General features: G+C 39.6%; 1 protein-coding gene across 6 annotated transcripts in view; it reads left to right on the plus strand.

Moving 5' to 3' along the window:
- The window catches only part of CCPG1 (cell cycle progression 1), a 68,206-nt gene that overhangs the window by 3,939 nt on the left and 43,379 nt on the right, over window positions 1-20,888 (plus strand). For all 6 annotated transcript variants that reach the window (XR_006741780.1, XM_045582300.1, XM_045582304.1 and 3 more), the window contains exons 2-3: window positions 13,584-13,652; window positions 19,737-19,857. Coding sequence is in view for 5 of the 6 variants with exons in the window: in XM_045582300.1 (XP_045438256.1) it covers window positions 13,593-13,652; window positions 19,737-19,857 (181 nt within the window). In the remaining variant the exon portion in view is untranslated. The remainder of the gene's footprint in view (window positions 1-13,583; window positions 13,653-19,736; window positions 19,858-20,888) is intronic.

Below are 20,888 nucleotides of genomic sequence, written 5' to 3' on the forward strand. Positions count from 1 at the left end.
ATATGAAAATGTTACCAATTTGTAAGAGTGACTCATGTAAAGTATTGGCCTTCTAGCATTCACATAAAGCATATGTATTTGAAGTGTGATGATTCAATGCAATATATACTTTTTTGACTGGGAAGTTTGGAGAAGAGTCAAAGGTGATCTTCATTTGATATTTCTGGTAGAGCTATTTGGCGGGTTTTGTTTGTTTGTTTTGATTGAAGGAAACTTGGCTCCTCTCCTGATTGTGACTTTGCATTCTGCTGCCTTAAAGGTCCTGAAACTGAAGTGTGCTTTTATGGTTGTGCTTTTAATGTTGGTTTTGATTTGTTTTAATCGCATATCTAAAGTATAAGGAAGATAAGTCTAACTTAACAGTAGACAGTGGATGTTGTTTTTAATATTTTAAAATAGCACTTTGAGTTGAACTGGTCCTCCGAGAGAGATAAATTCCATGTTAAGCACGGGTCTTTCAGTGTAAGAATTAGTTTAGGCTTAGCTGGTTTGGCCCAGTGGATAGAGGGTGGGCCCTGAGGACTGAAGGGTCCCAGGTCCCATTCTAGTCCAGGGCACATGTACCTTGGTTGCAGTCTCTGGTGGTGGGCGTGTGTGGGAGGCAACCAATCAATATATCTCTCTCACGTCCATGTATCTCCCTCTGTGTCTCTCCCCCTCCATTCCACTCTCTAAAACTCAATGGAAAAATACCCTCAGGTAAGGATTAAAAAATAAAATAAATAGTTTAGAACTTAGATGCCTCCTTCTGGGGAAGTCAGCTTTGCCTCTTAGAGCTAGGTTCACATATTCTATATAAATAAAAAGGTCTTTTAGAAACTTGTCAGTAAATTCTGATGACTTATGAGAATAAATACAAGTAAATCAGAGTAAAAGAAGAAAAATAGGTAATTTATCATGGGTTGGTAAAACAGCTTATTTGATTAGTTAATAATGCAAATAACATCTGCTAACATTTTTATCTAATGTTACTACTAGAAAGTAACAATAAACATATTTAATTTTTCTGTAATAAGGTGTGCAAACTTTGAAAAAATTGAAACAATAAAAACTTTAAAATTTCCTTTGTTTTCCATCTTTTCATCTTTTTTCTCAAATGAAAAAGCTGAAGACAATTGTAAAAAAAAAAAAAAAAACCAGGACTGTAATCCTTTTGTGAAAAGTATGTTTAAAATAAACAAAAATATAGCTTACTTGGCGCTCTCCCTCTGGAGAGCAGGCCTGTGTCTTTCCCTTCTCCCTCCCCTTCCCTGCAAATAAATAAATAAAGAGATTAGGTGATAAATATATATATTTTAACAAGTGGAGCCAGATTACTGTTTAAGAAAATGAGACTAGAAGAAAACAAAGAGCCAGGACCCTTACTTATCCCTAATAGGGAAAAAGGCCCCCCCCCCCCCCCCTCCGGGAACTGTGGTGTCCAAATAAGAGCAGTGTGGACCTGAGTCACTTTAGATATTTGTTGGCTCTTTCAAGTTTGTCCAAAATTAAGATATAACAATCCCGGAAAGTCAGGATTTCTCTCAGAAAGATACCTCGTGAAAGGACTTATTTCCATACTGACAGCTATCTTAATTTTACTCACTTTATTTCAAACTTTTGGCCAAAGGTGTGGCTTCTTTCAGGTTGAGGTAGACGGGGATGCTTTTATCTTCAGATATGGCAATAGTCACTTTTGTTTCCCAATTTGAAGGATGTTGCATCATAGAAGGAAACTCATGAAGAAATTGTATATTGACTCACTTCTTGCAGAGTTTATTTTCTAGATCAGAAATTTTATCTGTTGTATGAAACAGTATCCTGGGCATGAATAAAATGAAATTACTGCTCCTGTTCAAGATTTCTTTCCAAAAAAGAAAAAGAGAAAAAAAAAAAAAAAAGATTTATTTCCAGATGCCTATCTTCAGTGATAGATTGCAGTGTTTAAAATGGTATTCCACTCCATTAGAAGTAGTAGGTGAGCCTGCTTACTATAGATAGGTTATCTTTGCATCCACTTACATGACGAATATAACCAGGAGGCAGGATAACTATAGGACCCACATCGTGATGCCAGAAGTACTGAATTGAGAAAAGCCCCAAGTCTTTTCTCTACTATCAGGTCTCCATTGATATCTAAGATTGTAAATACTCCAATATAATAAAGAGGTAATATGCAAATTGACCATCACTCTAACACACAAGATGGCTGCCCCCATGTGGACACAAGATGGCCACCACAAGATGGCCAGCAGGGGAAGACAACTGGGAGGGACCAGGCCTGCAAGGGAGGGCATTTGGGGTGATCAGTCCTGCAGGGGAAGGCTGTTAGGGGTGACCTGACTGGCAGAGGAGGGCAGATAGGGGGGACCCAGACCTGCAGGGGAGAGCAGTTGGGGGGGGACCAGGCATGCAGGGGAGGGCATTTGAGGGCAATCGGGCTGGCAGAGGAGCAGTTGGGCAACAATCAGGCTGACAGGAGTCATTAGGAGATGATCAGGCTGGCAGGCAGAGGCGGTTAGGGGCAATCAGGAAGGCAGGCAGGCAAGTGATTGGGAGCCAGCAGTCCTGGATTGTGAGAGGGATGTCCTACTGCCCATTTAGGCCTGATCTCAGGCTGTAGGATATCCCTCAAGGGGTCCCAGATTAGAGAGGGTGCAGGCTCGACTGAGGGACACACACACATCCTCCTCAGCCCCCCGTGCATGAATTGTGCACCGGGTCTCTAGTGTTTTAATATGAATTCCTTGAAGAAACTGATCATCTGGAAGATGATTTGATTTGTATTAGTCATTCACTATACTTAAAATTGAATTTGTCTTTTCATTTTTAAAAATGTTTATTAAAAAATGTTTATTTTCCCTGACAGTGTAACTCAATTGGCTATGTACCATCCCCATATGCCAAGGGGGTTTGATTCCCCTGTCAGGGAACATAAAAAGAATCAACCAATGAATGCATAAGTAAGTGGAACAACAAAGCGATGTTTTTCTCTCTAAAAAAAAAAAATCAGTAAATAGCCTTCACCGGTTTGGCTCAGTGGATAGAGTGTCGGCTCTTGAACTGAAGGGTCTCAGGTTCAATTCTGGTCAAGGGCATGTACTGGCCAGCAGAAAGAACATTTGAAAATTTTCATTAGTTGGTATATTGAATCTTCTTCCTTTTCTCAAATGAAGTCCAGTTTAGAGTAGACATTTTCATATCCTTGTGGGGAGATGAAAGTTTCAGAACCTTTGAAAAACATAGAAATAGGTCCTTGAAAACTATCTGGACAGACTCTCATCTTTGGTCACATTTATAGTACACAGCACTTTTGGGACCTTTACTGTCAGCCCATTGGTTGTCTTTCATCGGAATTATAGACTTTTGGGAGAACAATGCCCCTATTATTCCTCATCATGTCTAATTCTAGAAGATACAGTGATGGAAACCTTACCTTTTCCATAGTAAAATGTAGCTACCCAGGAATGATGTAGGGCACCATCATGTCAGGTAACATTCTCTTAGGTTATACTTTATAGGTAAAATTAATATTGTTGCTGAGTTGTCAGTTTTGACAACTACCACCTAAATTGTTTTAAAATTATATCTTTGGCCCATAACTGTTTCCTAAATTCAGCCTACTTGTTTCCATTTGGATTTGTTAATAGCCGTCTCAAATTTAACGTGGCCCAAACTGATTTTACCTTTTACATTTTCCTTTTATAATTTACTGCTTTTGAAGTCTTTCTGTCTCAATTCTTGTATTTATTTAGGCCAAGAGTTGTTCCTCTTACCCATTATTCAGTACATCAGGAAGCACTGTTGACTATACCTTTAAAATATCAATATCAATATATATATATATATGTATATACATATATATATATACATACATACATACATATAAATATAAATATAAATATAAATAAATAAATAAAATCTGGCCACTGTCTTCACTGCTGCCAAACCAGTTCCAAACCACCATCCTCTCTCATCTGAATTATTGTAGTAGTTTTGCAAATGTCTTCCTGCCTCTGTCTTTATCCTTCCATAGTATTGTCTCAGGAAGGCAGCCAGAGTGAGCTTTCTATTCCTTTCCTCAAAATCTTATGTAACTTTTAGTTTCAGTAAAAAACTAAGGTCTTAGGATCTATAATTATTATTGTAAAGCCCTTAAATGCAGAAGGGTTTATGCATTTACTTATGGTCAAAATAATGGGAAAGGAACCTCAGGATACCTCCAGAATTTTGAGTTCCTTGAGGAACAATTTGGAATTGGACCACATCACTCAAGAAATCTGTTTACCTTTATTGAGTGCCTAATATGTGTCAAGCGCTGTGCTGTTTTGAGAATCCTATATAATAAAAAGGTGATATGCAAATTGACCATCACTACAACACACAAGATGGCTGCCTCCATGTGGTCAAAGATGGCTGCCCCCATGTGGACACAAGATGGCCAGCAGGGGAGGATAGTTGGGGGCAACCAGACTGGCAAGGGAGGGCAGTTAGGAGTGACTGGGCCAGCAGGGGAGGACAGTTAGGGGTGGCCAGTCTGGCAAGAGAGGGCAGTTAGGGGCAATCAGGCCGGAAGGGGAGCAGTTAGGCATTGATCAGGCTGGCAGGGGAGTGGTTAGGGGGTGATCAGGCTGGCAGGCAGAAGTGTTTAGGGGCAATCAGGCAGGTAGGCAGGCAAACAGTTGGAAGCCAGTTCTCTTGGATTGTGAGAAGGATCCCAGATTGGAAAGGGTGTGTGTGTGTGTGTGTGTGTGTGTGTGTGTGTGCTTGACACACACTTCCCATGCACGGATTTCGTGCACCGGGCCTCTAGTATATATATAACAGGCAGGTAAATAAGCAATTACAGTCCAACATTCCATTTTTAGTAGATTAGGGAAACTGCTGTAGTCTTTGGGACTGAAGTCAGGGGATGGTTCACAAATAAATGATGTATTAGCTGAGATGGGAAGCAATAGGCACAGTATTTGGGTTGAGATAAGGGGTGGGGAGTATGCAAAAGCCCTAGAGTTAAACTGAAAGCCAAGTCTTTTAGAGGAGTTGAAAAGTCTGAGGGGAAAAGGGGTTTGCTGGAGAGAAAAGATGCTAGAGATAAAACCAAAAGATAGTCCACACCTTTGGGCATTATCTTGTAGACTGTAATTGAAAGCTTAATTTTACAATATCTGTCATACATATACGTATGTGTATATATAAAAGCCACCGGAATAATTTTAAAATATCATACATATATGTATGAATATATATAAAAGCCACCGGAATAACCGAATTGGGAGCAGGACTGGCCAGCCAACCTTCTGCAGTCCTTCCCGCCAGCTGGCCCTGCCCCAGTTGGCCCCCATTGGGGAAAGCCGGCAGGACCCCACTTGTGCACGAATTTGTGCCTCCAGCATGCAAATACACACACACACACACACACACACACACATATTATTGCTTTTAGAGAGAAAATGAGAGAGAGGAGAGATAAAAACATCAATGATGAGAGAAAATAATTGATAGGCTACTTCCTGCATGCCCCACACTGGGAATCGAACAGTGATATCCTGGTTCATAGGCTGACCCTTAACCACTGAGCCTTGCTGGCTGGGCAAAAGCTTAACATTTAAAAAAAAAATTAAAGTTGATTTCAGAGAGGAAGGGAGAGGAAAAGAGAGAGAGAGAAACAATAATGAGAGAGAATCATGGACCAGCTGCTTCTTGCACACCCCCCACTGGGGTTTGAGCCCACAACCCAGACATGTGCCCTTGACCAGAATCAAACCCAGGACCCTTCAGTCTGCAGGCCAACACTCCAACCACTGAGCCAAATAGTCTTGGGCTAAAAGCTTAACATTAAAAATAAATAAATAAATAATAAAAAATATATATATATAATTGATTTTTTTACAGAGAGGAAGGGAGAGGGATAGAGAGCTAGAAACATCGATGAGAAAGAAACATCGATCAGCTGCCTCCTGCACATCTCTTACTGGGGATGTGCCAGCAACCAAGGTAAATGCCCTTGAACAGAATTGAACCTGGGACCTTTTAGTCTGAGGGCTGACGCTCTATCCACTGAGCCAAACCAGTTTCGGCTGAAGCTTAACATTTCTAAGGAATGATGTGAGATTATCATTTTAGGAAGATCACTTACAATGGTAGTTTTCAGAATCAGTGCCTCTAGAGTGGGACTCAGAAAGTTACTTTTTAAGTTTTGCTTTAATCGCAGCAAGTGCAACTTTTTGAGAATGGCTGAATTAAAATGGTTCTATAGTATCACGGAATTTTGTTTAACACCAAACTCTTTCTTTGGTGTTATGGCCAGTAAGAATTTTTTTTCTTATTTGGGCTAGATGTCAAGTTTGTCCTTCTTCCAAGACTTTAAACAAAGAATCAAATTGGGATCTTTGATTTGAGAAATTTAAATATGCTAAAGCTGTCTCAATTTAGCAATTTTATTTAACTTTCTTTTGAAATGGTTTTGTTTGTTTAATCATCTGAGCTATCATTTTGTTACAAAGCAAAAGCTAGGAACTACCTGTTTAAAAGAACTGTTTAAGTGGAAATTACCTAGATAAGGACAGGAGATATACACATATTAAATATTCCTGATTGTGCCTGGCAACTCAGAAGTTTTGGAAGGTTATAAGAAAATAAAGCATCCAGGTCTTAGGTGTGAGTTATGGAGGAACAGTGAGAATCTAGGCTACTAGAAGAGGTTAGAAGAAGGCGTATGCAAAGGGCAGGAGAGAAGCTTTCACATGGTGAAGAATGCTCTAGGCTTCAGCCACTTTCATTTATGCGAAAGTCAGATCTACTTTATGTTTCATAGAGAAAGGTTTTTCCAGTTACCCAGACACTTTACCAGAAACCTGCACTGACTATATTGGTTATTTAATTATCTTTAAAAAAAATCTTTTCCCATCTTCTCAAATTTCTCCTAACCCTTCCCTTTCTCTTTTAACCCCTCCTTTGTCAGTACTGGTTAAGTTTACATGCTCCCTTTTATCATGGACTATTGCACTGGTTCCTTGCAGCCCATAGGTGTAGGTGCCCTTTAGTTGCTACCCCATCTTAATATGTGCCTTTTAAAAGATTCAGATTTGTTCTTATAATACTCAACTCATGCTAGAATAATTGCCTTTCTTAAAATTTTTATATTCTTTAACTTTTTCCGCCTTTGCTTTTTTAAAAACCCGATGAGGGCTGAGACTTTTTCTTGTTCTCTTATTTCCACAGCGAAGAACAGAGCCTTGTGTACAATTGGTGCTCAATAAGTAAAGGGCTATAGGACTTCAGGAATTTTAACAGGTTGATGCTTTTTAAAAATCAGTTATATATATAATTTATACTTAACTTATATATAACTTTACATAATCATAGTATTTTATTATTTCCTCATTGATACAGCAATCAAATATCCCATGATAAATTAATTTCTTTAGGTTTTCCTGGTCTTTTCAGACAGTGTTGTTTTTTGTTTTAATCATTTATTCTCTTCTTAAGAAGGTAGTAAAAGCAATACTATGACTCATGATGGTTTGTTTCCTTCAAGTGTTTCATATTAGTCTCAGGCTGTGTATGGTTTGGTTGTTAGAATAAACATAGTTTAAGCAGGATCTGTAACAGTCCCGGAGCTATTGTGGAAGAGCTTGTGTAATAAATACATGATTGTGAACTTGTTAAAAAGATACATTATTTATTTACTTGTCCAACATGATTACTTTCAGTATATCTGGTAAGTAAATATTTAGCCAATCATTGATTTGCAATCAGTGTACAGTTGAATGCTCCTGTAGAAATGAAATACACAGCTCTGGCTGGATAGCTCAGTTAGCTAGAGTGTTGTCTGCCTATAAGCCAAGGTTGCAGGTTTAGTCCATTATCAGGGCACATATAAGAATCAATCAATGAATGCATATATAAGTGGAACAACAAATCACTGTCTCTTTTCCCCTCCCTCCCTCTCTCCCTCTCTCCTTCCCTCTTCTCATCTTCTAAAATCAATAAATATTAAAAAAAGAAATACACCATTAAAAACACGCTAAGTTTACATATTTATCAAATCTAAAAATTCATGTTTCTAAAAGGTAATATTTTCAACTGATGATCCATATATATATATATATATATATATATATGTGTGTGTGTGTGTATACATATATACACACATATATACACATATATATACATACACACATATATACACATATATATACATACATACACACACACACACACACACACACACACACACACACACACATATATATATATATATATATATATATATATATATATATATATATATAGCGCGCTAATATGCTCTGACCAGTCGCTATGACATGCACTGACCTGGTTCACCCGGAAGATGCTGTGCGGGTGTGTGGCAGGGCAGGCTTCTTGCACCTCAGCTTGGGGGCTTTCCCAGTGTAAGCCCTGGCGGCATCCCTGGGAAGGTAGCGGGGAGTGAGAGTGAGTTCAGCGGACACCTCGCATTCTTCTCATTGCATCTTCGTCCCCATCACCCCTGCCCTCAAGTAGCTGGCAAGAAGTCACAGCCCCCACCAGGGTGCTGTGGGAGGTTAGCTGCCACCACCCACCCCCAATTCCCCATCCCAGCCAGCTGCCTGCAGTGCTGCTGGTTGCTTGCTGTCTGCAGTACGACCCTGCTCACCTGCTTCACCATTCCACCATAGTCCTGCTGTAGTTGGGACCCATTGGGGCCAGCAGTGCCTCCACTGCTGCCCACTGCTAGCACTGCATCACCAATGCCCGCCATGTTCTGCACTGCCCCCTGGTGATCTGTGCATGTCAAAGAGAGCAGTCAAACTCCGGGTTGAACAATTTGCATATTAGACTTTTATTATATACTATATAAAGCTCTCACTGGCGCTATTTGCACGCATATGTTTCAGTCTCATTGTTGATCGTGAATTTGGTTGACACTTGTATTATAGAGAAAGGGTGAATAGCTATATTAAAATATTTCTTCTAATTAATTTCCTTTAATTAAGGCACTAGTTTTAAAATAATACTCTAAAACTTTTGATAGTAAGATTTTAAAATCATTTTACCTTAAAATACTTATTTTTTAAATCCCCCTTCCCTTTGGTAACCATCAGCTTGTTCTATACATCTATGGGTCGGTTTCTGTTTTGTTTAGTCATTTGTTTTGTTGGTTTTTTTTTGGATTCCACCTATAAGTGAAATCATATAGTATTTGTCTTTCTCTGTCTGACTTATTTCATCTAGCATAATACCCTCTAAGCCCATCCATGTCCATCCATGTCAGAAATGGCATTTTTTCATTCTTTTTTATGGCCAGATAATATTCTGTTGTATATATGTTCCACACTATCTTGATCCAGTTGTCTATGGATGGATACTTAAGATTGCTTCCATGCCTTTGCTATTGTATAGGGGTTCATATGTCTTTTCAAATTAGTGTTTTTGTTTTCTCAGGATAAATATCTGAAGTGGTATTGCTGGTTCTTAAGGAAACGCTATTTTTAATTTTTTTGAGGAACCTCCATACTATTTTTCAGAGTGGCTGCACAAATTCACAGTCCCACCTATGGTGTAGGAGGGTTCCCAACAGTTATTTGTTGATTTGTTGATGATAGCCATTCTGACATTTCTGAGGTACTGCCTTTGCTTTTGTTCTGCAATGATTTTGTTCTCTTAAGAAATCCTTCCAGTGTTATATCTTTTTTTAAATGAGGAACCAGAATTTATTTTGTGTGATTTCTCTCAATTTTTAAGTGTTGACAGAGATTTCAGTTTAAAGACCTTCCTAGCATGTCTGAAAAAACAATGTAGCTCATTTATAAAGCCTTCTTTGACCTTTCTTCTTTCCTCCTGCAAAATTAATTACTCAGTTTTTGTATAGTCCCATATATCAGCCCATAATTTTCAAATGTTGTAAACAATTCAAATACCAGTAGTAATATATAAAAAAGTTTAAAAAAAAAACTCGTGTAAACGTCCAGTGAGTAAATGGGATTTATATAGTCAATTCAATAAGGAATACTAAATCCAGCTTGTGTGGCTCAGTTAGTTGAGTGTCATCCCATATACCAGGAGGTTGCTCACTGTTTTGATTTCAGGTCAGGGCACCCAAGTGGTAGCTCGATCCGTAGTAGGGACATGCAGGAGGCAGCCAATTGATGTTTCTTCTCTTTCCCTTTTCCTTCCTTTCTTGGAAGTCAATAAAAATGTATTTTTTAAAGGAATGCTAAAATAAAATTGCTAAAATATAAAATTGGCTTATCCTATAGGGTTTCAGACTGTAGTCTTTGGAATAATCATCTCTACTAGGCAGAAAAAAAATTTGCTGTAATATATTTTTAATAAGTTTACCATTAAATTTATAAACTATCTGGCCTCTAATCAATTATAAATAGGAAATCAAACAATCAGATGGCCTCAAATGAACGTATTATAAAATGCTCTATCGTGATCTTAAAGCCACATAATCTTATTTTAGAGTGAGAACTTTATTTAAAACATGGTAATATTTATACTGTAGTAACCAATCACCCCTTTGTATCTTCTCTTTTAAAATATTAATTTATAAATTACTAGGATCAGTAATGGAAGATTCAGATATATTTTCCCCTCTGTTCTTATTTGACTATGAGTTCTATATTAAATTTTCTACAGTAGAGTTCTATTAGAACACTAGCCATCAGCTTCTATCTAATCTGTTCTCAGTATCTATATGATAAAAGCCTAAGCAACCTTTACAGTGGAACGACCAGAAGTACTGGTTGCTATCATGCGCACTGACCACCAGGGGGCAGACGCTCAATGTAGGAGCTCCCCCTGGTGGTCAGTGTGCTCCCAACAGGGGGAGAGCTGCTCAGCCAGAAGTCGGGCTCATGGCTGGTGAGCATAGCGATGGTGCCGGGAGCCTCTCCCGCCTCCACAGAAGCATTAAGGAGCAGCGAGCAGGTGAGCCGTAAGGAGTGAGGGCTCCCGGACTGCGAGAGGGATGTCTACTTGCTGGTTTAGGTCCGATGCCTACAGGGAGTGGGCCTAAGCCAACAGGTGGACATCTCCCTAGGGGTCCCGGACTGCGAGAGGGCATAGGCTGGGCTGAGGGACTGCCACCCCTCCCCACCCCAGTGCATAAATTTTGTGCACTGGGGCCTCTAATATGTACAATAATTGTGTTCTCAGTAAATGTGCAACAATGGAAGTACATATTCTGTATGATAAGACAGATATATAGAACAGAGTCAGTAAGGCTTGGTGAGTTTGGGTTTGAAGTTTAAAAAAAAAATAAAAATATATATATATATATTTAATTCATGCACAGGTGGGGTCCCTCAGGGAGGCCTGTGGGGATTGGCTGAAACCCACAGTCAAACGCTGCCTGCCACTCCTGCCTGATGCTCCTGCTCATCCCTCCCTGCTGCGTCTGCCACAAGCTCACACCCAGTCACTCCCCATCAGGAGTGGCTCTCACCCTTAGAGCAGCGTTGCCAGCCGTGAGCCCTGTGTCTAGAGCCCATCCCAAGGAGGTTCGGGTGGCTGGGGTGTGATCAGCCCTCCGGGTGGGCAATGGGACACCCTTGCCATCCAGGGATCTGAATTCGTCCCACTGATGTTCACACTAGTTGTTGGGAGCCACCTGGCAACCGCTTTTATATTGTTTCTTTCTTGTGGAGGTCCAGGGAGGTGAAGTGATCATGGTGCCTGAGGCCAACTTCCAGTAGATCGGCAGTGCCCATTCTCCGGAGATTGGACCTGTAGGACGACTGAGGGACTGAATGGCTGCCACTGGGCTGATGGGCTGCCGGGATAGGTCGGTTAGCTGAGCCACGCTCCCCCTGTGGGAACGCACTGGCCACCAGAGGGCAGCTCCTGTGTTGAGTATCTGCCCCCTGGTGGTCAGTGCATGTCATAGTGACTGGTCAATTTGTCGTTCAGTTGCTTAGGTTTTTATATATAGATACTTTATTTTTTCTTGGGGTGGAGATAGAAACATCAGTGATGAGAGAGAACCACCAATTGGCTGTTTCCTGCACACCCCCTATTGGGGATGGAGCCCTCCACCTGGGCATTTACCGTGACCAGGAATCGAACTATGACCTCCTGATTCATAGGTTGATGCTCAACCACTGAGCCACACCAGCTGGGCAGATTTGAAGTTTAACCTGTTAACTGAGCGGGACCTATAAATACGTCAAACATAAACACTATCGGGAACGGGTAGGACATCTGAATATGTCCTTGAAATATATGTTGCACCCTGAGAGGGACGGTATATATTTTTTGCAATCTTTTTTCTTTTTTTCTTTTTTTTAAATATATTTTATTGATTTTCTTACAGAGAGGAAGGGAGAGAGATAGAGAGCTAGAAACATCGATGAGAGAGAAACATCGACCAGCTGCCTCTTGCACACCCCCTACCGGGGATGTGCCCGCAACCAATGTACATGCCCTTGGCCGGAATCGAATCTGGGACCTTTCAGTCCGCAGACCGACACTCTACCGCTGAGCCAAACCGGCTTCAGCTGTAATCTTTATAATTGTTTGTAAAATTTATAATTTTTTAATTCGATGTTTCCATTTTTTTGTTGGTATTCTTTTCTATTTGTTTGTAATTTTGTATTTTCCTTTGTGCTTTATATATAAATAAACGAAAAAATATGTATTTTATTTTAATTAAGTATAAATTAAAAAATAATAATATATACGTCCATGGGGCGTGACGTACTGACACGTCCTAGTGAAAGAGTATGCGCCCGTTGTATGTTGCGTAATTAAAAAGGGAACTCCCCGGTTAACAGGTTAAATAGGAGTTTCAGAAGGAAAGGGGAGGCCAAAACCAGCTTGGCTCAGTGGATAGAGCCTCAGCCTGAGGACTGAAAGGTCCCAGATTCGATTCTGGTCAAGGGCATGTACCTTGGTTGCGGGCACATCCCCAGTAGGGTGTGTGCAAGAGGCAGTTGATCAATGATTCTCTCTCATCGATGTTTCTAACTCTCTATCCCTCTCTGTAAAAAATCAATAAAATATATTAAAAAGAAAAAGAAAAAAAAGAAAGGGGAGAACTAACCAGGTAGAGACAAATGTATGTGGGTTTTGAACTAGGTCTAGGTTATTGCCAGTGACATCAGATTCTAACCAATTTCTGCTCCCAAACCCCTTCTCCACCCTATTTTAATTTCAATTGAAGTATTTGCTGTCTAGACTATTTCCAGTTTAGGAGGATCTCCTTGTTTTAAAAGTTTGGTTATATTTATTCAGGTATACAATCATATCCTGTATGGTAAATTCAAACCTAGGTTGTCTCAGTTTCAAATGAGAGAGAGAAAGTCACTTTTCAATACTTAGGTCACATATTTAGAATTAAAAAAAAAATATGCCCACTTTCCTGATATGGCTTCATGGCCGAACTATGAACCAGGAAGTCATAGTTCGATTCCTGATCAGGACACATGCCTGGGTTGTGGGCTTGTTCCCCATTGAGGGGTGTGCAGGAGGCAGCCAATTGTGATGCTCTCTCATCGATATTTCTGTCTCTCCCTCACCCTTTCTCTCTGAAAGCAATAAAAAAAATGTTAAAAAATAAATTATGCCTAACATGTCAGTGTTTTTTGTATTTATAGACCTGAAAAATGGCTGAAAACTCCAGTGACAGTGATTCATCTTGTGGTTGGACTGTCATCAATCATGAGGTATGTTAATACTTTTTATAAGGCAACCCTATATATATATATACACACACACACACACACACACACACACACACACACCCCGTATTTTTCGGACCATAAGACGCACTTTTTTCCCCCCAGAAGTGGGGGGGAAAAGTCCCTGCGTCTTATGGTCCAAATATAGCCTACACATATACTTTAAAAAAAAAGTTTTTTTCCTTGCCCGGCTCTGTGTGGTCTCTGTGTGCTTGCCCGGCTCTAAAATGGTTCTAAATGCTTCTGTTTACTTTACAGGGTTGATTACATGTGTTTATGACTGTGATGTTGGGTTTTAATGCACATAAAATATTTTAGGACACTATTTGTTTCAGAATCTTTTTTTCTTCATTTCCCTTCTCTAAAAACTGGTGCGTCTTATGGTCCGGTGCGTCTTATGGTCCGAAAAATACGTGTGTGTGTGTGTGTGTGTGTGTGTGTGTGTGTGTTATATATATGTGTGTGTGTGTGTGTGTGTGTATATATATATGTGTGTGTGTGTGTGTGTGTGTGTGTGTGTGTGTGTATATATATATATATATATATATATTGGCTAATATGCCAATCAATCGAACAGTGGACGACTGGTCACTATGACCACCAGGGGCAGACTCAACGCAAGAGCTTCCCACTGGTGGTCATTGCGCTCCCACAGGAGGGGCGTGCTGCTCAGCCAGAAGCTGGGCTCACGGCAAGAGGGTGCAGGCCAGGCTGAGGGACTTCCCCTTCTCCCAGTGCATGACATTCATTAGTTTGTAATATTATGGTGTTAGCAGTGATGTAAAAACTGAGTTCTTTAAAAGTAAGTATTTTTTTCTACATTTAAGTGTACGATTTCATTGTCTCCCGCTTGGACATTTTCCCAGCTACATTCAGCTTCATTACTGAAAACTCTATGAGCCAACATCTTTACATTATCGCACATTGCTTTTCTCAGCTTTGAGACAGGTAAATATTTATTGAGAGTTTATTATTGGTTAGGTTCTGTGCTTTACCTATATTCTCATATAATTTTTTTTTATATAAGTTTTTATTGTTCATATTATTACAAATGTTCTTTTTTCCCCCCCACCATTGCTCTCCTCCACCAGGTTCCCACCCCACCCTCTGCCCTTTCCCCTCTCCCCATTGTCCTTATCCATAGATGCACAGTTTATGTTCAGTCTCTTCCCACGCCCCTCTCTCCCCTTTTCCCCAAGAATCGTCAGTTCACTCCCCTTCCATACCTCTGATTCTATTATATTCAATAGTTAATATTGTTCATCAGATTTTTTTAATTTCCTTGGTTTTTAGATTCACTTGTTGATAGTTACGTATTTGTTGTTCATAATTTTTATCTTTGTTTACTTTCTCTTCTGAAAGAACCCCCTTCAGCAATTCATATAATTCTGGTTTGGCGGTGATGAACTCCTTTAGCTTTTTTTTATTAGTGAAGCTCTTTATCTGGCCTTCGATTCTGAGTGATAGCTTTGCTGGGTAGATTATTTTTGGCTGAAGGTTCTTGCTATTCATCACCTTGAATATTTCTTGCCATTCCCTTCTGGCCTGCATGGTTTCTGTTGAGAAGTCAGCTGACAATCGTATAGGTGCTCCTTTATAGATTACTACCTTCTTTGCTCTTGCTTCTTTTAATATTCTATCTTTGTCTTTTGCTCTTGGAATTTTAATAATGATGTGCCTCGGTGTGGTCCTCTTTGGATTCCTTTTGTTAGGGGTTCTATGCGCTTCCTGGACTTGTAAGTCTAATTCTTTCACCAGGTGGGGGAAGTTTTCTGTCACTATTTCTTTCAGTATGTTTTCGATATCTTGCTCTCTCTCATCTTCTGGGACCCCAATAATTCTGATGTTGGTTCGCTTGAAGTTGTCCCAGATGTTTCTTACATTATCTTCAATTTTCTGAATTCTCTTGCCTTCTAGCTTCTGTGGAGGAGTGTCTTCTGGCTCTTTATGTTCCAAATCTTTGACTTGATTCTTGTGATCTTCCCTTCTGTTTTTAGGACTCTGTAAAATATTTTTTATTTCAGACAATGTATTCTTTATTTCTTGTTGATCCCTTATCATTTCTCGATGACTCCTTATTAATTCTAGTTGATCTCTTTTCATATCATCATAGACCTTATCCATCTTTTCTAGGAAATTCTTGAAAAACCTTATAAGCGTAGATTTGAACTCTATATCCAGACGCTTTTTGTCCTCCATTTCTTTCGTTTGTGATCTATTTTGTTGTCGCATTTCGCAGTTACAGATGGGACAGGGTTTCAGGGTGGAGCCTGCAGCTTTGGCTTCTGTCAGCCACGCCCTATGCGGGTCCGTCAGTGCTCGCTGCCGGCGCCTCAGAGAAAGGTGCCCTCGATTTTTGCCTGCTGCCAAACAGTCTATGCTCTCCCACAATGAGCCCGGTATTGGGGTTCAGTTCAGTTGGAAGTGGAGTTGGAGGTGGCGTTCAGAGCAGTCTGGAGCCCCAGTCTCCTTCCCGTCAGGGCAATCCCACGGCACAGCTGACCGTCCCTTCTCTGTGCACAGTGTGCGCACCGCTGGGACCTCCTTTCGCCACTTCCCCGGGGTTCTGCCTTACAGCCCGGCTCCCTATGGCTGAGCCTGAGTCCCCGGGGTCTGGCCTAGAACTGGGGTTCAGAGCAGTTGGGGGCCCAGCACAGTCGGAGTTTTATCTCCTTTCCGCTAGGGAACGCCCGCCAGGCACTCGGCCTCCCTCCTCTCAGGTCCGTCCTCTCAGCGCGCCGCGTCTCTGTACCTTGGGCTTTTCCAGCTCCTCCACACCTCCTTCTGGTTTTCTCCTTGCTTCTCACTGTAGAATTTCCAGTCAGTCAACCTTCCTGTAGTTCTGGGCAATGTCCGTTTTATATTTTAGTTGTATTTTATTGAAATTGTGTGCGGCTGCGGATAGGTGTTCACCTGGGCGCAGCCATCTTGGATCTCTGTCCCCTCATATAATTTTAAATATCTGGTATAGATTACTTTCATTCTCATTTCATAGTTAAGAAAGGTAAAGCTTAAGAGAGGTTAAGTAATTTTCCCAAAAGTATGGAACTGGGAAATACCAGAGCCTGCATATAAAAACACCCAGAAAGGAGCATGGAGAATATCTGTTCCACTTCTGATATATACCCTGTTTCCCCGAAAAGACAGTGTCTTATATTAATTTTTTCTCCCAAAGTTGCGCTAGGTCTTATTTTCAGGGAATGTCTTATCTTTCCATGTGCTAGGTCTTATTTTTGGAGGATGTCTTATTTTCAGGGAAACATGGGTAGTAGCAGAACTTGCTAGGAAAAGCACCATGGCTACAGCTGTATCACAATGAATTTTGTTATAGAAGTTTGATGTTTCATAATCTACACTAATAAAAGAGTAAGATGCAAATTGACTGTACCTTTGCGACACCACCCAGCCAGAAGCGAATATGCAAATTAAACTAACAAGAATGGCAGATTAATTTGCATACGCAGGTGCTGAGCGGCCAGGGGTGGGGCGGGACATTTGCGTTTCATACTGCCCCAGCCACTCTGGGCCTCTGGGCAGCGTGGGAAGGCGGAAAGTTGGCTCCAGGCAGGAGCAAAAAGGCGGCTCCAGCTGGAGCGAAGGCAGTGCTGACAGCCAGGGGAAGAAAGGCCCATTCTTGCATGAATCTTTGTGCATCTGGCCTTTAGTTAGTACAGAATAAACATTATTTCCTCACACTGGTAATATATGTTCATTATAGAAAAATCATAAAATACTGAAGAATAGAAGCAATATAAAAATCTGTACCTATTCAAAGTTTAATGGATTTATCAACCTCTTTTTGTTTTTAGGTTACCTTAAGCCTCACTTTTTTTCCTTCATTAATAAGGATTTTAATGGCTGGTCTCGATTGCTTAGAGTAGGGGTGTCGAACTCAATCAGAGAAGGGGCCAAAATCTAAAATCCAGCCTAAATCGCGGGCCAAATGGTTTACTGAACAGTCATAAACTGTCATTGTGATGGAAACGCAGCGGAGTGCAGTGATGACAGCGCGGTGTGGGCCACATTGCAAGGCCTGGCGGGACGGATTTGGCCCACGGGCCTTGTGTTTGACACATGTGGCTTAGAGCATCTTCCTGATACGCCAAAGTTGTGGGTTTGATCTCTGGTCAGAGTACATACAAGAAACAACCAATGAATGCATAAATAAGTGGATCAACAAATTGATATAACACTCTCTCCCTCTCTCAAATAAATAAAAAGTAAATAAAAATAAACAGTATGTCAAACTTCAAAAATATTTTAGATGGCATTTTTTATAATTACTTTGATAATGTGAGGTTTAGACAATCAGTCATATCTTCTAGAAAACAACATTAACAAAAAAATGATTGCTTTTCTGCAAGAATGTTTCAAAATTTAATAGCAAACTCTATTGAGTTTGAGGTGGTTTCTTTTCTTTTTTTCTTTCTTTCTTTTTTTTTTTTTTTTACCCTCACCCAAAGATATTTTTCCGTTGATTTTGAGAGAGAGTGGTAGAGAGAGGGAAAGAGAAATATCGATCTGAGAGAAACACATCGATAGGTTGTCTCCTGCACCTGCCCTGACCAGGGCCTGGCCAGGGAGGAGCCTGCAACCGAGGTACATGCCTTTGAGCAGTATTGAACCCGGGACTCTTTGTTCCACAGGTCAACACTCTATCCATTGTGCCAGACCAGCTAGGGCGTTATCTTTTCTTTATTTGGATAAGGTAGTTTCTTCTTTTAATAAGTGAGTTTTCTAATTTTAACCTGTTTTCTATCAAGCTTAGATCAACTCCCTTAGCAGCATCTTCTCCTTCAAGGATAATTAACTACCCTGTTTCCCTGAAAATAAGACAGTGTCTTATATTAATTTTTTCTCCCAAACTTGCACTAGGTCTTATTTTCAGGGGATGTCTTATCTTTCCATGCGATAGGTCTTATTTTTGGAGGATGTCTTATTTTCGGGGAAACACGGTATGTAGCTGTGGGGAGTCTTACTTGGGAATCCAGTGTGAAGCAAGACAGCAAGTAAACCTCTCTGGCATGAGGGTATTCTGTGTTAGGGATAGCTTATTATAAATATACGTACCTGAATCCCTCTTTCCATCATATTTAGTTACCAAGTCTTACATGTGTGTTCTTTTTTTTTTTTCCTTTCCTACTTTCCCATTCTGATTTAGGCCAGAACTGATCTCCCCTGAAACTACCAGTCCATCCCTAACTTTGCCTCAGTTTCTACCATTTCCTACCACTGTAGCAACCCCAAAAACTTATATTCAGAATTATTTAAAACCCAAATCTTTAATGAGTTCTTTTATTTTTTTTTTTTTTTTTTTTTTTTTTTTTTTTTTTAGGTTTATTTATCAGGAGAACTCAGACCTTTTGGTTTCATGGATTAGTAAGCTATAAGAAAATTGAGGGGCAAAGGTAGAGTGGTTATCTTTATTTCTAGTGGTTATCTTTATTTCACTAATTAAGACATAAGGAAAACCCCCTCAAAATCCACTAACTACTTATTAAGTAAAAGACAGTCTAACATCAAAGTAGGAAGGATAAGCTTGGAAGAATAAAAATACTCTAAAATTTTATAAGGAACTCCATTAACCTAATGGGGTTCATTATAAGCTTTACCCTTAAACTTTTTCATTTGTACATTGCTGTAATAAGTAGTTATTTGCATATGGCTGTTTCTCTGAATAGGCTGTAAATTAAAATTTTTGATTCAAAATTTTTATACCTATCTTACCTAATAAACTCCAGAATCTTGAGTAGAAGCAAATTAATAAAAATAGTTGACAAACGTTTATCCTTTGGAATTCATATTTATTGTTTGGATTTGTGAAATAGAGTAGTTAGAGCATTCACCTTTTAGTCTGGCTTCACTTACAGAATTTAAACCTTTTCTCCATTTTGCTGTTTCCCTGCTGTAGGCCTTTATGGAGTAAATTGAACAAAAGGTAGTCAGATTAGATACTGCTTTCTTTGGAGTATAGCAGCATTGGACTCTAAATAATGGACGCATCTACTTGTTTTCAAAACCACCTTTGATGAGCTGATAGACAAATAACTGATTTTTACTTTTCCCTAGGGGTCTGATATAGAGATGGTGACTTCTGAACATGGGACAGCCAGTGACAGCTCTGAGCTCATCCCAGAGTATTCATCTTTAGAGCAAGAGGAGCTACAAGTATTGCAGTTAGAACAAGACGGTAAGATGTTTAATAAGTCTGATATATTCATTTTTAAAAATTGGACGTGTTTGGGACATTATGAATCTTGCCTTCTTTCTAGGTGGACAGCTAATTGATTAGGCCATTGAAGGACTAATGTGTTAGTATGGACTAGGTGGGCAGCCCTGCAGAGTCTGGTGATACCAGCCTTCCCAGGGCCTTGTTTATTTACAGCTGTAGTATGTGTTTGAACCTCCAGATAACTCTTTGATATTGTGCATGTAGTATTGAGTCTGTCAGTGACTTATTATCAATCTTGATTAAGACTAGTGATGTACAAAATTATTAAATTATCACCAGACTTTTCCAGTTATTGTCACACTTCAAAGTATTTTGGTTAGAAGAGGTAAATGGCATTTAACAACTGTGTCATATTTACATTGTGTATAATCCCACTTATTATGGGTTTTGATATTTACATTAATTATATGAAGAAATATGGTGCCCAAATAATGAATGTATACTCTAATCTTTGTATTTAAATTACTTTTAAATTTCTTTTAAAAATTACTAAAAATGTAAACAGAACATTTCCCTCCCGGAGAATCAAATGGAGATATCCAGGCTAGAAATACAATAGATTATACCTGTTAATCTTGTTTTTAGCATACTTGTTGATTACTAATTTCTTTTGAACAGTGAGTATTAACTTTCATGGGTCAGAGATCTCTCTGAAAAACTGAAAGCTGGGGACAATCCCTCCCAAAAAATGCTTATCCTCATGTATCTAAAAAAATTTCCATACTTCTTTAGGAGTTCTTGGACACAAGTCCACCTTTGTTGAGGAGTCTTACCTTCAAATTAATATTCTGTTAGAGACTATAACATACAAAAGCAGGGGGTGTTTTTTCCCTTTTTTTGGTATGAATTAAATTATAAGTGAAATACATGCTAGCGAAAAAAATGATGAGAAAAATAAATTTAAACTACCCAATTATGTCTGGACATAATTGCTGTAAACATTTGGTATGGAAGGGCAGAAGTAGGTTTACAGTTTTGAGTATTTAAAA

This window comes from Pipistrellus kuhlii, unplaced genomic scaffold, assembly GCF_014108245.1.
Source record: "Pipistrellus kuhlii isolate mPipKuh1 unplaced genomic scaffold, mPipKuh1.p scaffold_m20_p_1, whole genome shotgun sequence".
Classification (NCBI taxonomy): domain Eukaryota; kingdom Metazoa; phylum Chordata; class Mammalia; order Chiroptera; family Vespertilionidae; genus Pipistrellus; species Pipistrellus kuhlii.